Source organism: Epargyreus clarus, unplaced genomic scaffold (genome assembly GCF_041222505.1).
Source record: "Epargyreus clarus isolate Ecla_fem2 unplaced genomic scaffold, WU_Ecla_fem_2.2 ptg000024l, whole genome shotgun sequence".
In the NCBI taxonomy this organism is placed as follows: domain Eukaryota; kingdom Metazoa; phylum Arthropoda; class Insecta; order Lepidoptera; family Hesperiidae; genus Epargyreus; species Epargyreus clarus.
This window is the reverse complement of record NW_027332231.1, coordinates 4,011,974-4,025,817: the sequence shown is the minus strand read 5'-3', so window position 1 is coordinate 4,025,817 and position 13,844 is coordinate 4,011,974. Positions and strand designations below refer to the sequence as shown.

General features: G+C 37.0%; 2 protein-coding genes across 2 annotated transcripts; one reads left to right on the top strand and one right to left on the bottom strand.

Annotated features, from left to right (window-relative positions):
- Window positions 1–1,146: 1,146 nt before the first annotated feature.
- LOC140752535 (uncharacterized) lies at window positions 1,147–4,227 on the top strand. Its single transcript, XM_073086873.1, has 3 exons — window positions 1,147–1,179; window positions 1,541–2,166; window positions 3,626–4,227. The coding sequence occupies exons 2-3, from the start codon at window positions 1,554–1,556 to the stop codon at window positions 4,168–4,170; spliced, it is 1,158 nt and encodes a 385-aa protein (XP_072942974.1). The 5' UTR covers window positions 1,147–1,179; window positions 1,541–1,553; the 3' UTR covers window positions 4,171–4,227.
- A 1,722-nt stretch (window positions 4,228–5,949) lies between these two features.
- On the bottom strand, window positions 5,950–8,446 carry LOC140752460 (uncharacterized). The gene is made up of 2 exons (XM_073086765.1): window positions 6,863–8,446; window positions 5,950–6,585 (listed from the first exon to the last, which is right to left on the bottom strand). The coding sequence occupies exons 1-2, from the start codon at window positions 6,992–6,994 to the stop codon at window positions 6,049–6,051; spliced, it is 669 nt and encodes a 222-aa protein (XP_072942866.1). The 5' UTR covers window positions 6,995–8,446; the 3' UTR covers window positions 5,950–6,048.
- Window positions 8,447–13,844: the final 5,398 nt, after the last annotated feature.

Here is a 13,844-nt window from a genome sequence, read left to right as displayed (position 1 = left end):
GTCCAGGTCATAGCACCAGCTGGCTATGGATGACAGAAAGATCACAGTCGTGGTGTTAATTGACTTTCAAACGCTTTTAACACAGTCGACCATGATATCCTCCTCTCCATTCTCTCTCATCTGAATATGGCCCCATCTGCCCTTAAGTGGTTTACGTCATATCTTCGCGACCGTCAGCAATCAGTCCGCGTGGAGCCAAGAAGATCTAAGTGGGCTGATCTTACTGCTGGGGTTCCGCAAGGCGGTATACTTTCACCTTTACTATTTTCGTTGTTTATCGACTCCATCACTTCACTTTTCAACTGTTCGTATCATCTTTATGCTGATAATCTCCAATTATATGTCCACTCTATCGTTGATGATGTGCATAACGCTATACACATTATTAATAAAAACTTGGAGGCTGTTAAAGTTTGGTCCAGTCGGTATGGCGTTGCTGTCAATCCGATGAAATGTCAGGGGATAGTGATGGGTAGTCCGATTCTCGTGACTAAAGTGGACTTTGCAAATCTGCCTTCACTTGTGTATGGCAATACTGTCATTCCCCTTTCTAATGCGGTGAAGAACCTTGGTCTTCTTATGGATGCAAATTTGTGCTGGCGTGTGCAAATAATTGAAATAAGCCGTAAGGTGAATGCTACGCTACAGTCCCTCTATCGTCTGAATTTTTTTTTACCTTACAGGACGAAACTCACTTTAGTGCACAGTCTCGTACTACCCATCATTGATTATGCGGACGTGTGTTATCCGGATCTAACTGAGGAACTTCTGGATAAGCTAGAGCGCCTTCTTAATAATTGTATCAGATTTATTTTCAACTTACGCAAATATGACCATATCTCCAATTATAGACGTCAGCTTAAATGGCTAACTATTCGTCAAAGGCGTAACTCTAGAATTCTCTTGGTTCTGTATTCCATTTTACATGATCCAACTTCTCCTCCGTATCTAAAGGAAAAAATTCAGTTCCACTGTACGGATCGTGCCAGTGGGCTACGCCAGTTAATTGACATCTGTGGATTATAAGATTATACCTAAATGTAAGCAAATAAATTAAAACTTATCTGGTAAGCAAGATTTACGATGTTTATATTGATAAAACATAGTATAAAACGCTTGGAGCTAATACGAGTGATCATACTTTAGCGCAAAGCTTTAGCATTTGTACAAAGGCAACAGGTATGTGTTAATACATATTATGAACTTAGATCTTGTAAAATCTTTTGGACTGAACTCCATTGTGTTAAAATAAATCAACAACAATGATATTGACTGGGATTCAGGTTTCAAGGCTGACCCTCCCAGTTCGATTTTTTTTCAAAGTTTGTTTCATAGAAATTGGGAAACTAATTGTCATTAATGAAGAAAACCATAAAGTAACTTTGTCCGGGAATTTTTATCTAAGGGTAAAATATACCAATCCGCACTTCAACGACGTAGTAGAAAATATTCTAAACTGTTCTCAGAGGAGACCCTTCTCAGCAATAGAACAATAATAGGTTGATGATAAAATTAACGAAAATTCTTTGTATCTCCACAGAAAAAAAACAACAATGAAATTCCTGTTGATCGCTGCTGCAGTGGTAGCTGTGGCTGTTGCCAGCCCCACCCGCTTCTTCCGTCCCATCATCCCGGGACCTGCTATCGTTGACAACTACGAGCCCATTCACGTCGGACCTGAAATCGTTGACCAATATCAACCTATCCACGTCGGACCGGAAATCGTTGATCAATACCACCCCATCCACGTCGGACCGGAAATCATTGATCAATACCACCCCATCCATGTCGGACCTGAAATTATCGACTTCCCAGTTCCAGAATCTGTTGTGGACCCCACCCCTGTCGATATCATCGCCGTTAACCCCGTCGCCCCCGCCCCCGCCCCCGCCAGCTCTCCGCTCGTCCAGATCATCGTGAACGTACAACAGGCTGACTCCGCCCCCGTGCAGCCAATCGTTGTCCCCGATGAAAAACCCACCGACATCGTTGATATTATGCCAGTCGTGGTCCCTGAAGAACAACCCGGCAACATTGTTGATGTGATGCCAGTGGTCGTCCCCGAAGGTCATGATTTTGTTGACATCATGCCAGTCTTCCCCGTCGACACTGTAGACATGATGCCAGTCATGCCGGTGGTCCCCGCACCCGTCCAAGTCGCCCCCGGTATCGTCTCCCCCATCGTCGTGGCACCTGAAATCCTCAACTAAGACTACACCTGGATTTTTGAATTTCATGTTAAAAATTACAAATCTATATTGCCATTTGTCCAAATGTTCCAACTACAATTACTTTGATTAAACACATGAATACCGAATAAATCTATTTTATATTATGAACCCTTTTCCATAATATATCATTAAAAAATATTTGCATTGTGTTGACAACAATAAATGCTATGCCTTTCACAACAAGATCTTAAATAATGACGTACTTGCTAATGTAGGAATTGGAAAACAAAACATCTATCTACAAAATTGAACATCAGTAAACACATTCACATTTACTGTAGTACTGCAAGGCACTCAATTATATGGTAATAAGAGCAAAGGTCTAAAAGAATAAAAGGTCTAATAAAAAGGCGTAATAATAAAGATAATTATATAGGCGAATTTTAAAATATTAATTATGGATAAAATTCATATCCGACTGCTTCGAGCATATGTAAGTAGGAACAGCAAGCAGTCGTTTTTTTTGTTTTTATAATATGTGTCTATTTATTTGTTTATTTGTACTTTTAGATTTTTTCTAATATTTCACAATATGCTATCAAATTTAAATATTTACTATGGCGTACACCTTAATGATACACATATAGGTATTACTGCAGAATTGTATAGACGATCAATACTACATACGAGTACATACATATTTTTATATATCGGGGACTATTTCCCACCTTCGCAAAAAATTATACCCGATCATAATCGATAATTGTCAATTAATTTGTTAAATTTAATATTTTAAATTATAATGCACACAGGTTTTCCGACAATGCTATCTAATCTATTCAGTGCTTCTCAAGTTAAGCATTTCAACCTTTGGTTAACCACGATGACTCTTTTTTAATCAAGCAAATAAACATACACGCATACAAGCAAATCCGTAAACAAGCCAACACAAGACAAAAACCAGTGAAGAAACAAAGCAACTAACATGGAAGCAAAGAAAGAAACAAGTAAGCAAGTAAATAATAATTAATGAACTAACAAAAAAACAAACATACAAACTTTTCAACTTCATAATATCAATTTGGATTCAAAGATTGCTGAGTAAGTAATGTAAGCAAATAAATAAATAAAAAACTTATCAAGTTGTTTTTACGATGTTCAAGTAGATAAAAATTAGTATAAAACGAATGAATTTTATAAGAGTGATTATCTTTTAGCGCAAAGCGTTAGCATTTGAACAAAGGCAAGAGGTACGTGTAACAAATTTTAAGAAATCCTTAATAATTATTCCTTTACATTCCTGTCTGCATTGTGTCAAAATAAATTAAGAATTGGGCTTTGTGCACTATAGCCCAAACGTTGTTTATTCTGAGAGGAGACTCATCGCCTGAATTATTATAATAACGTATTAATAACGAAATTAACATTTTTTTTGTACATTTTCAGTATAAAAAAAAAAACAAAAATGAAATTCCTGTTGATCGCTGCTGCTGTGGTCGCTGTGGCCGTTGCTGGCCCCACGCGCGCCCTCGTCCAGCCTAACTTGGTTGGCCCAGCTCCCATCATCGACAATGAACACCCCATTTCTGTGGGACCAGAAATCATAGACCACCCCATCTCGGTCGGACCTGAAATTATCGACTTCCCTGTCCCAGAAACTGTTGTGAACCCCACCCCTGTGGAAGTCGTCGATGTCGCCCCCATTGCCCCCGTCGCCCCAGCCCCGGCTAGCTCCCCGCTCGTCCAGATCATCGTGAACGTGCAACAGGCTGAGTCCGCACCCGTGCACCCTAAACCCGTCGACGTTGTTGATATAATGCCAGTCATGCCAGTCGTCCCCGAGGAACATCCATTCGACATTGTTGACATCATGCCAGTCATGCCAGTACTACCCACTCCCGTCCAAGTGGTGGATGAGCTCCCCGCTCCCCTCGAGCCCATCATCGTCGCCCCCGGAATCGACTTCCCCATGCCCGTGGGTCCGGAAATCCTCAACTAAATTCTAGACCTGGATTTGTGAATTTCATGTTTAAAAAATACCGACTTATTTTGCCAACTGTCCAAATGTTGAAATTACACAGAATATGATTAAAACTTGAATATTGAATGAATTTATTTCGTTTCTTTAATTTTCATATTTCTATTTTATTGAAAATCTTTTGTCTATTTTATTGAAAACTATAAATAGCTGACTGAAAAAAATTCGCCATTATTAACTACTGGTCATAAGCGAAGGTCATAAGCGGACAAATTATTGAGAACTTTAAGATATAACCGATATGTTTTAAAGTTCTCAATAAAAGGTTTCCTCGCGATGTTCTACCATTTGTAAACTAAGTAGATATCTATTAGTAGAATTACAAGGGCTTAAGCGATTCATTAGAATCCAAGCTAGAGCCAGAGCTAAAGACGGAAATCTAAACATTAGCTTTCAATAACACAACAGTAAAAACAAATAGTTTTTATCTTTACAACCACAATATAATGTTTTACGCAATATTTATCAATAGAGTAATTTAGTAGCATTGTTTAGTAGGCACCTACTACAAATTTTAATCAGTAGGTATTGCTTAGTTATAAGAAAAAAATGTGAGCCGTCACGGGACGCCTGGCAGATGTGAAACATCGACATTATTTTGTAAAAGTAATATGCAGAAAAGAACATATTGTGATAGGAACTAAATATATCATAATGATAAAATAAAATATTACGATTTTTTTCCAGATAACGATGACTATTTATTGAATAAACATTTATTTTCATTAAATACAAAAATTTACGAATTTATTTGAGTGGGAGAGAATCGCACAGTCGATTGCGCATGGCGACGCGTCGCCACACCGTATACACTACTGCATATAGACTGTATATATATACCATCGTATAGCGTGGCGACGCATCCCCACGGCATGCGTCGCCACGCCAGAAATCGGTTTTACGTGCGGCTATAGATGTTTCACATCAATAATAAACGCAATTCCACCTTTGATATTGAGGTTTGAAGCGACAGAACCTGATTTACCCCGATTACCTTTTGGGGAGAAGAGGATATGAGTTGATCAGCTTCGGGATAAAAGATTGAACAAACAACCCCACGGCTATAATAATCTCAGTCGGGGGTCTATGATTTCGAGAGGTGATCTAAATATTAGCCTATGTTTATGAGATGCTATTAGGCTCATATACGTAAGGCAAGGCCGGATTTAGAGGTCTAGAGGCCCCGAGGCAACGAAGGAACGGAGGTACCTTACTATTTTCCGAATAAAAGAAAATATATTTTTTCTGTAAACTTTCAAAAAATATTGCCTACAAATTCAAGTGTAAGCATTGTCAGTAAAAATGCCAAAAAATACTGTTTCAAAAAACCATAAAAGTTACAGATTTGCAAGTCAACATTTGTATATATTTTTAAATTTATTTGGAGGCGCCCTTTACATGGAAGGCAGTAGCCTTGCCTGTCCTCCCCCAGATTCGATCCAGTTATATTGGTATTATTTATACTTGGAGACGTTTAGAGTACACGCAGAATCTATTTTCAAAAAATAAAGCGACCATGACTAACAGTTCTAGAGCAGAATATACCAGTTATAGGCAACACGAGGTTTATTTTTGATATATCTCTATCACACTACTCTTTACATTAAAATAATAATAAACCTTTCACAATGTTGACCAAGTACCAAGGGACTTTAATCTTCACACATTTCTAAGTTGTTTTATATATCTTCGTCTACAAATAATTATAAGAGAAAAACATATTTGCGATCAAATATTTATTCAATAAAAACTCTTTAATAAAATTTCAAAGGTATTTAGTTAGGCAATTCAAACTCAAAATATGTTTCCGAGAACTACACGGAATGGTAGGTTTGATGCTTAATTAAGTTGGTCCGGGGGAATTGGAATAATTGGAACGGGTAAGATAGGTTGGACAAGTACAGGCTCGGGGAGATCTACGACAATCACATCCTCAGGTGGTACGGGTACAGGGTCCACAGGAACGGGGACCGGCACTGGTGGAGGGACTGGGACTGGTGTAGGAACTGGTATGGGAGCCTCAGCCTGTTTCACATTAACAATGATCTGCACCAACGGAGAGACAGGAGGTGGATTAACAGCAGGCGGTGCTGGCACGGGTTTTACAATAGCTGGTCCTTCCCAGATAGGTTCCGGTTCAGGTTGATGGTCCTCTATTGGCTCTTCGTCAACAGGCGTCGGCCTAATGATAGCAGCAAGGATCTCTTGTAATTGAGCTTCCAGAAGAGCAGCGGTTGCAGGGTTAGTGCTTGGGCTCTGGATTGCAGCGACGATCGCCTGCAGTTCAGCGATGCTTGCGTGGATCGGCTTATGCGCTGGGCCGGCCAGCACCAGCGATACCAGCGCTACGAAAGCTACGAACACCTTCATTTTAGCCTGTGGGTAAACGTTAGTTGAAAATTTTGTGAACGCAATATTGCAATAAGTTATTCCTTATTGAATTGATACCTACATACGTTGAAGTACTACTTCGTGATCAAATTCCGGTAGTCAACCTATTACAGACCCTGGCTGATTGCTGAGCACAGTTCTCCTCTCAGAGTAAGGGCTTAGGTCATGGTCCAGCAGTGTTAAGCACTATGGTTTGGTTTTAAAAGTGTGTTAAGAGTAATGTAGAACATGTTACTTATTTTATTAGGAGAAGAATACTTACAATGATACTCTTTCGGATAGATCCCGGCAAAACAATGCAACGTTCTACTGTTGGGGCAGATTTATACCAATTTGGAGTTTTATCTAGTTGATTATCTATTTGTTCACTATAAATTTTAGAGAGGAAACTCATAAAATTGATGGCACGACAATTTTGATTAGAAATCGAATTTTATTACAGGATATCATATATAAACGTAAACAATGTACGGAATTATTATTACGCATCAGTTAGTATTTCATTTTCTTTCCACATTACAATTTACATTGTGCTAAAATATATTCAAACCCACTTGAAACTATGTAACTCTAGCATTGACACCACCTGCCCTGGAGTAGAACAAAATGAGCAATCAGTCTAGGCCTCAGCCACAGAAGCCCTAAAATCTAAGTATAATTTCCGGCTAAAATTAAAATATATTTATTTCATTCAATAAGTATTCCCGAAATTCTCCAAATTCCAAATCCAAATTCAACAAATATAGGGATTCATAAAAAAAATGATTTTTTTTATTTAACAATTCACTACAACTGAAAACGTTGATCAAAGTGCACAGAAAAATAATCAAGGATTAGCGGCTACAACCACCGCTATTCCCGTTTTTCTTTTTTGTCTTTTATTAATAATGTTGTAGTACTGTTCGGTGGGGATTTAAGGAGTAAATCATCTTAACTTAAGTTTATTAATTTAACCACGTAGGCATTATTTTTGTGTTCTAAGATTACTAAAAAGAATCAGTTACTTATAAAACATCTTCGACGTCTTTGATATTTTTACATATGAATACATCTATGATGAATACGTTTCACAATGAAGTTCATCAGATAATATTACAATTCGGTTATTTTTATGCTCATAAATATGTACCCAAGGAACAAAGGAACGACACAGATAAATCATTTTTTACATTGTGTTTAATATTTAAATTACAAAAGTAAGCTTCCATTTTTATTTTAAGTCATCAAAAAAAATACATCGTGAAAATTTATAAAAATTTTAAACCATTTTCACTTAAAATATATTTCTCGACAGTGTTCTGGCCATATACATTCTAGCTGGCTAGCTAAAAAAGGACTTATGGACCTTATGGCGGGAATAGCAGATGACGAAGACACCGACACAGATTTGCAAAATTGCGGATGTTGAAATCAGCTTTATAGAGGTCTTGTAAGTAACCTTAATTCTAATTACAACTCGATAAAGCTATTTGGTTTAATTGCGGTATTGCTATGATCCGCGTCAGGGTCCATATCAGACCCTGGTGAGGTTGGGCTAAAATACCTACCATAGACTTAGAATTTTTTCCCATCCTATATCTATGGTACCTACTTACTTATTGGGCAAAGTCCACGGAGCCTTAACATATCGGCTATATTTTTTAGTCAATACGTTTTTTGTAAAGCATTTCTCGAAATCACAACATTATAATGGCACGGAACTATCAGTTCGCAATTTCGGATTGATCTGAATATTTTATTTACATTTTAATAACCATCAAATCACTATTGATGGAGCCGTATTTCCAATCACAAAATTAATATCCTTAAAACTTGAAAATATTTCTATAAATAAGTTTACATAGCACTCTATCTGGAGGCACGGCAGTGCCTCCGCCAAGTCGAGCCAAAGCCAAAAATAGCGGCACGGCCGTAGCATTCTTTTCTCGAAGCAATTCGGCCCATTTTTGACCCCCTGTAACTTCGTTGCATATGAAGCTAGAAGCCTGAATTTTCAGGAGCCAAGCAAGCATTGTATAGACACGGTGTATTACCAATTTCATTTAATTTGAACCAGTAGTTTAAGAATTACAAGTAGTCAAAGTTCGTAATTTTGTCACTCACTGACTGACCGATCATCAAAATGTTAAGGCACTTCTAGCAGACATAGAAGGTTAAGATTGAGAATACAATTAGTGTTTAGTATATAACTCACGGAAAAACTATAATATTTTGCAATTTCTGTCCGGTTATCTAGATACACCAACTACTTAAAATAACTTTGTATCCTATATAAGTATATAGGATTACAAAGTTATATTTGCAGTTAATGAATCTGTGTTCCTGTCCGCGAAATGTACGAGTAGTAGGGGAGCCCATGATGCTAAATGGGTAGAAACTCGAGCGTCGTTTGGACCTATACGATTGTATAGATTACACTTTAGTGAGTGAAGAAAAGTTTGTATGATATTTTTCGATTCACGGTGGGAATAGCTTCTAGAGGATTCGAAAGATGTAAAAAAAAATAAGTCAGACGGACATACTCAAGGCGCAGCAGAAATATGTTTATCTGCTGGTTTGCAGCCAAGGTTTTTCAAAAGGGGATATTAAGTTACCCCAGATGAGTCGCCCATTCGAAAGACTGACGATTCGATTCGAAAGACTGTCAGTGTCACTCTTTGAAAATGCAAAAAAAAAAATCGTTATCTTGACACACTCGAGGGCGTAAGATTATTATACAGGAAATTCCAGCTGATGTTTTACTTCTCATAACCCTTCATCTGACGATTTAGTGGAGGGGTCTTTTTATACCGACGATTTGAAAAAAAAATGTATTTTCCATAAAATTTGCCTTTTCCTTTAGCTTGTTATACACCATTACTTTCCAGGGATTCATTCCAGGGAGTCACTAATAAGTGACTCTATCAGATAGTGTATGTACATATTCTCTTTTTAAATGACTGTTTTTTCACTACATCAACGTGTGGTATGATTACGATGTAACCCGTTTTCTAGCATTATTTCCTTTATATTAAAAAAAATAATACCGCGCTCAAGTATGTCCAGGTAACGATTTTTTTGCAACCTTATTACTCCCTAACGCCACCCTCAAATCGTCAGATTGTTATAAATTTATTGTTTTCAGCATGTAATTAAGCTACTATAGATTTCACGATATTTTCCCCGTGCGAACCCCCCAAATGGATTGTTTAAGATACTCTATAGGATGTAAGGTATCTCCCATATCTTAATCTGCCGCGTTCGAGTCACTCTCGAAATCCCCTCTTGGGCTCCCCTACTATTATTGGCGACGTCAATTGTTTTTTTCTCAAGACAAAAGAAGTTTTCAATTCCAACTTCAATTTAACTTCAATACAAATAATGGGTGAAGTGCGAATCGAACTCGTATACTGAGGGTTCCGTACCAAAAAAACATGTGTTTTTTATATTTACTAATTGATATTATAGCAGCCATAGAATGTATTGTGAAAATGTCAACTGTAACATCTATTACGGTTCAATACATAAAGTGAAAAACGCCAAAAAATAGCAGGTCCTTATATGTTTGTCCCTGTAGTTCCTGGACTAAAATAGGGCTACGATATCCCCTGCCTGTCGTAAGAGGCGACTAAAAGGGGCTTCCGGAGTTGGGCGTGGCACGAGTGGGAGCTCGAACCGTCCTATAAGTGTCCCCGGGAAGGACGGCGGTATGTGTGGTCGCATACCGTCGTGAACACCGGATAGTTTGGGAGGAGCGAAAACTGCTCCCCCAGGGCAGAGCTCGATCGGGGCATCGCGCTTGGAGGACTTCGGTTGCGTTTCGTCGGAGTTCCCGGAGTTCTCCAACAAACATTGAGGACGGCCACCGGGGTGTTTTAGTGCGGTAACAGTCCCACATAACCCCGCGTCACTTCCACGTCATCGGGTACCTTTTGAAGATTTCCTCCTTATAAAGAAAAAAAAACTCTTTATTTGAAAGTTTTTATTTTTTATTTTTAGTACTTGTTGTTAAAGTGGCCATCATTATACATATTCCGTAAAAAAAATAAGTTTCTATCTATTAAGGTTCCAGAAATTCAGTCTTTGTCAGACAGACAAACGGACAGCTTAGTAATAGGTTCCGTTTTTACCCTTTAGGTACGGAACCCTAAAAAGTAATATAATATCAAAAACATTCCGAATTTCTGACAAATGTCATGAGAATAAAACTATATGTTGCGGCTAATGTGCCTAATCAGTTAAAACGCAGATTAGCTTGCCCATTACATTTGTATTAAAGTACTAAACGAAGATTGTATCAATTTTCACCCCTTGACGTCGTTTCGTGCATGCCATGATGTGTCGTCGTGTCATGAATTTACGACAAACATTGCATATTTTCAAGAAACAATATCGATATAGATACGTCGTCGTTTTAGCCCTAAGAACAAGTCTGAAAAGATGTTTCGAAATTTACTACATAGTTAATCTGCATATTATTATCTTCTAGCTAATCTTAAGACTAACTAGTTAATGTGTATGCTAACGTATTCTGCAATCTAACGGTAACATACACAAAATACAATAACTGTCGTGAGGTAAAGCAACTGTCACAGTATTATAAAATAATAATAAGTTTGTTTCCAAGGAAACAAATGTTTAGGCAAATTTCGCCCTTGTTGCGCTTAAATAAATGTCTGTATGAAAATAAGCATACATAATTATAAAATTTTACAAAGTTCACAATGTAAAATCCTTAATAACTTTTAAACGGAATACCTTAATTACACAATTCCTTTTGCCCTATCCGTTTTAAACCTAAACCTACCAAATAGTATTAAAGACAAACCAATATCTACACAAACAAAAAATCATTTATGCTTATTTGGATGTGCGGCGTATACTCTTATACCAAACAGAAAAGGCGAAAATTGGATGCAAAGTCAAAACCAATGATTTTTGTCGGATATTCATAAGAAGATATCGATTATTTAATACGAAGACACGTGAAATCACAATCAGTCGAGTTGTTAAGTTTTTAGACGATGTTTTTCCTGAGGATAACGGGAGTAATTCCAGTTGTCAAAATATTAACTTTTTCGAGTTAATTTATTGTCATGTTCGAATGAAAGTGATGATGAATGAAGAGAGTGCATGACTGATGCGGGTGTTACAGGTGATATAGGTGTACGTTTGCCTGCGGTTACAGACACAAGTGAAGTAAGTAATGTGACTAATGCTATGACGGATGTAAGCGAGTCTGAAGTAATGGAACGTGAATCTGTTGATATAAGTAATGATAGTAATAGGCGTTATCCTATTAGAGAGAGGAAATAAACTGAATTTTACAACTTTTTAACATGTGATTTAATTTCAGAGAGTGGTCCTGTAACGGCCTGAGTGTAGGCCTGATCGTAATTTGTGCTAAAATAAAATCAAACTTGAATTCTTGTTGGACCTCCGCGTGATAGCATGCTTATAGATGACTGAGTGATTATTTGAGACCAAAAACAATGTATTTTAAAATTATTGCAAGCGTTTGGTATGTCCGTTTATAAGTCCGTGTCAACTTCAATGGAGGTTGATTTGAAATAAACAAAAGGTAACTCAGATAGTAACAGTAGTCTACCGTGTCAGAGTTTAGAGATTCAACTATTTAGCCAGTTCCACGAAACAGTTATGTTTGGTAGTATTTTTGTAGAGTTTTATTATAGGTGGGTAATATAGATAAAGGGGGCGTATTGTAAGAACCTTTTTAATATAAATTGTAATCTATATTACTGGTTGTGTATAAAATGATATTGTTCGGTGACTCAAGATTAAAATAGAACTTAATAAAAACGTGGTCTAGCGGAAAATATGTTTTATTAATATACTCTTCAAATAATAATTCTTACAATAACTACAAATATTGCCTACAAAAAAGAACGCTCATTCTCGTAAGACAGTGAGGGGGCTTTAAAAAAATCTGTTGTTGACATTCAAGTAATAGAAGATTCCGGAAAGGAAAAAAGTAGGCATACCTACAAAAAGGAATGAGATGCCATCAAAAACACTGCTTGTAAAAAAATCCAAGCCTCGCCATTCAGCTCTTCCACCGTAAAAAGTCGTAAGATCCATGGAATCCAAGTCGGCTGATTCATACAGACTCTACTTAAGAGACCTTCCGTCTTAAGGTATTATCTCACTATCTAACCTAACAACATCTCATGGGACCATATCAATATTAAAAATATTTTGTTTCAAATAAATAGATTGGACTTGGCAATCGTAGTAATGTTACTCGTGTGCTGCGATATGATGCGATTAAAACACAATGTGAACTGTTTGTGGTATCACCGCTTCCAGCAGCACCACCGCTAGATCAATTTTTGCGTCTTAAGCGCTGCTATGTTCTAGTTTCAAGAGTGCGGTAAGGAAGATATACTTTTCCGAGGCGTTCCAGCTTAGTCTGCTTCCTCTATATTATAAAAAACAATGTATATCACAAGCATATGTATATTAAATTAGTTTGTTTAGTACGATTGCCAAATCCAATCTATTTATTTGAAACATAAAATATTTTTAATATTGATATGGTCCCATGAGATGTTGTTAGGTTAGATAGTGAGATAATACCTTAAGACGGAAGGTCTCTTAAGTAGAGTCTGTATGAATCAGCCGACTTGGATTCCATGGATCTTACGACTTTTTACGGTGGACGAGCTGAATGGCGAGGCTTGGATTTTTTTACAAGCAGTGTTTTTGATGGCATTACTTCTTCTTTATCTACACTAATATTATAAAGAGGAAAACTTTGTTTGTTTGGTTGTAATGAATAGGCTCAAAAACTACTGGACCGATTTTAAAAATTGTTTTACCATTCGAAAGCTACATTATCCACAGTAAATAGGCTATATTTTATATGTATATATTTGATAAATAGATTTTGAGGCTGTACAAAGTTTGCCGGGTCAGCTATTTTATTATATTTATCTTCATGATTAATACACTAGAATATTAATTATGAGATAACCCTGTGTTCTCATGATTCTCAGATGTCTCAGATGTCTGTTACTTATGTAATGATGTTTACTAAAAATACAAATTGATCATTATACATGAAAATTAATATCTTGTAAGTAGATTAAGTGTATACCTAGTGATTTTCAAAACCAAGCCATTTATCCTGCAGTCTGCATCCAGAACTTTACAATTATTATTATTATAAAATTGTGACAATTAAACAATAGTTGTGATATAAACATAAAAATAGTACAGGCATGGGTTAATTGAAAAAGTTAAAC

Bases quoted from the DNA above. Each gene is read 5' to 3' on its own strand.
- LOC140752535 (XM_073086873.1), top strand. From the start codon at position 1,554: ATGAAATTCCTGTTGATCGCTGCTGCAGTGGTAGCTGTGGCTGTTGCC. The intron at 2,167-3,625 runs GTATCGTCTCCC...TCAGTATAAAAA, and splicing joins ACCCGTCCAAGTCGCCCCCG to AAAAAACAAAAATGAAATTC.
- LOC140752460 (XM_073086765.1), bottom strand. From the start codon at position 6,994: ATGAGTTTCCTCTCTAAAATTTATAGTGAACAAATAGATAATCAACTA. The intron at 6,586-6,862 runs GTAAGTATTCTT...GTTTACCCACAG, and splicing joins CTATCCGAAAGAGTATCATT to GCTAAAATGAAGGTGTTCGT.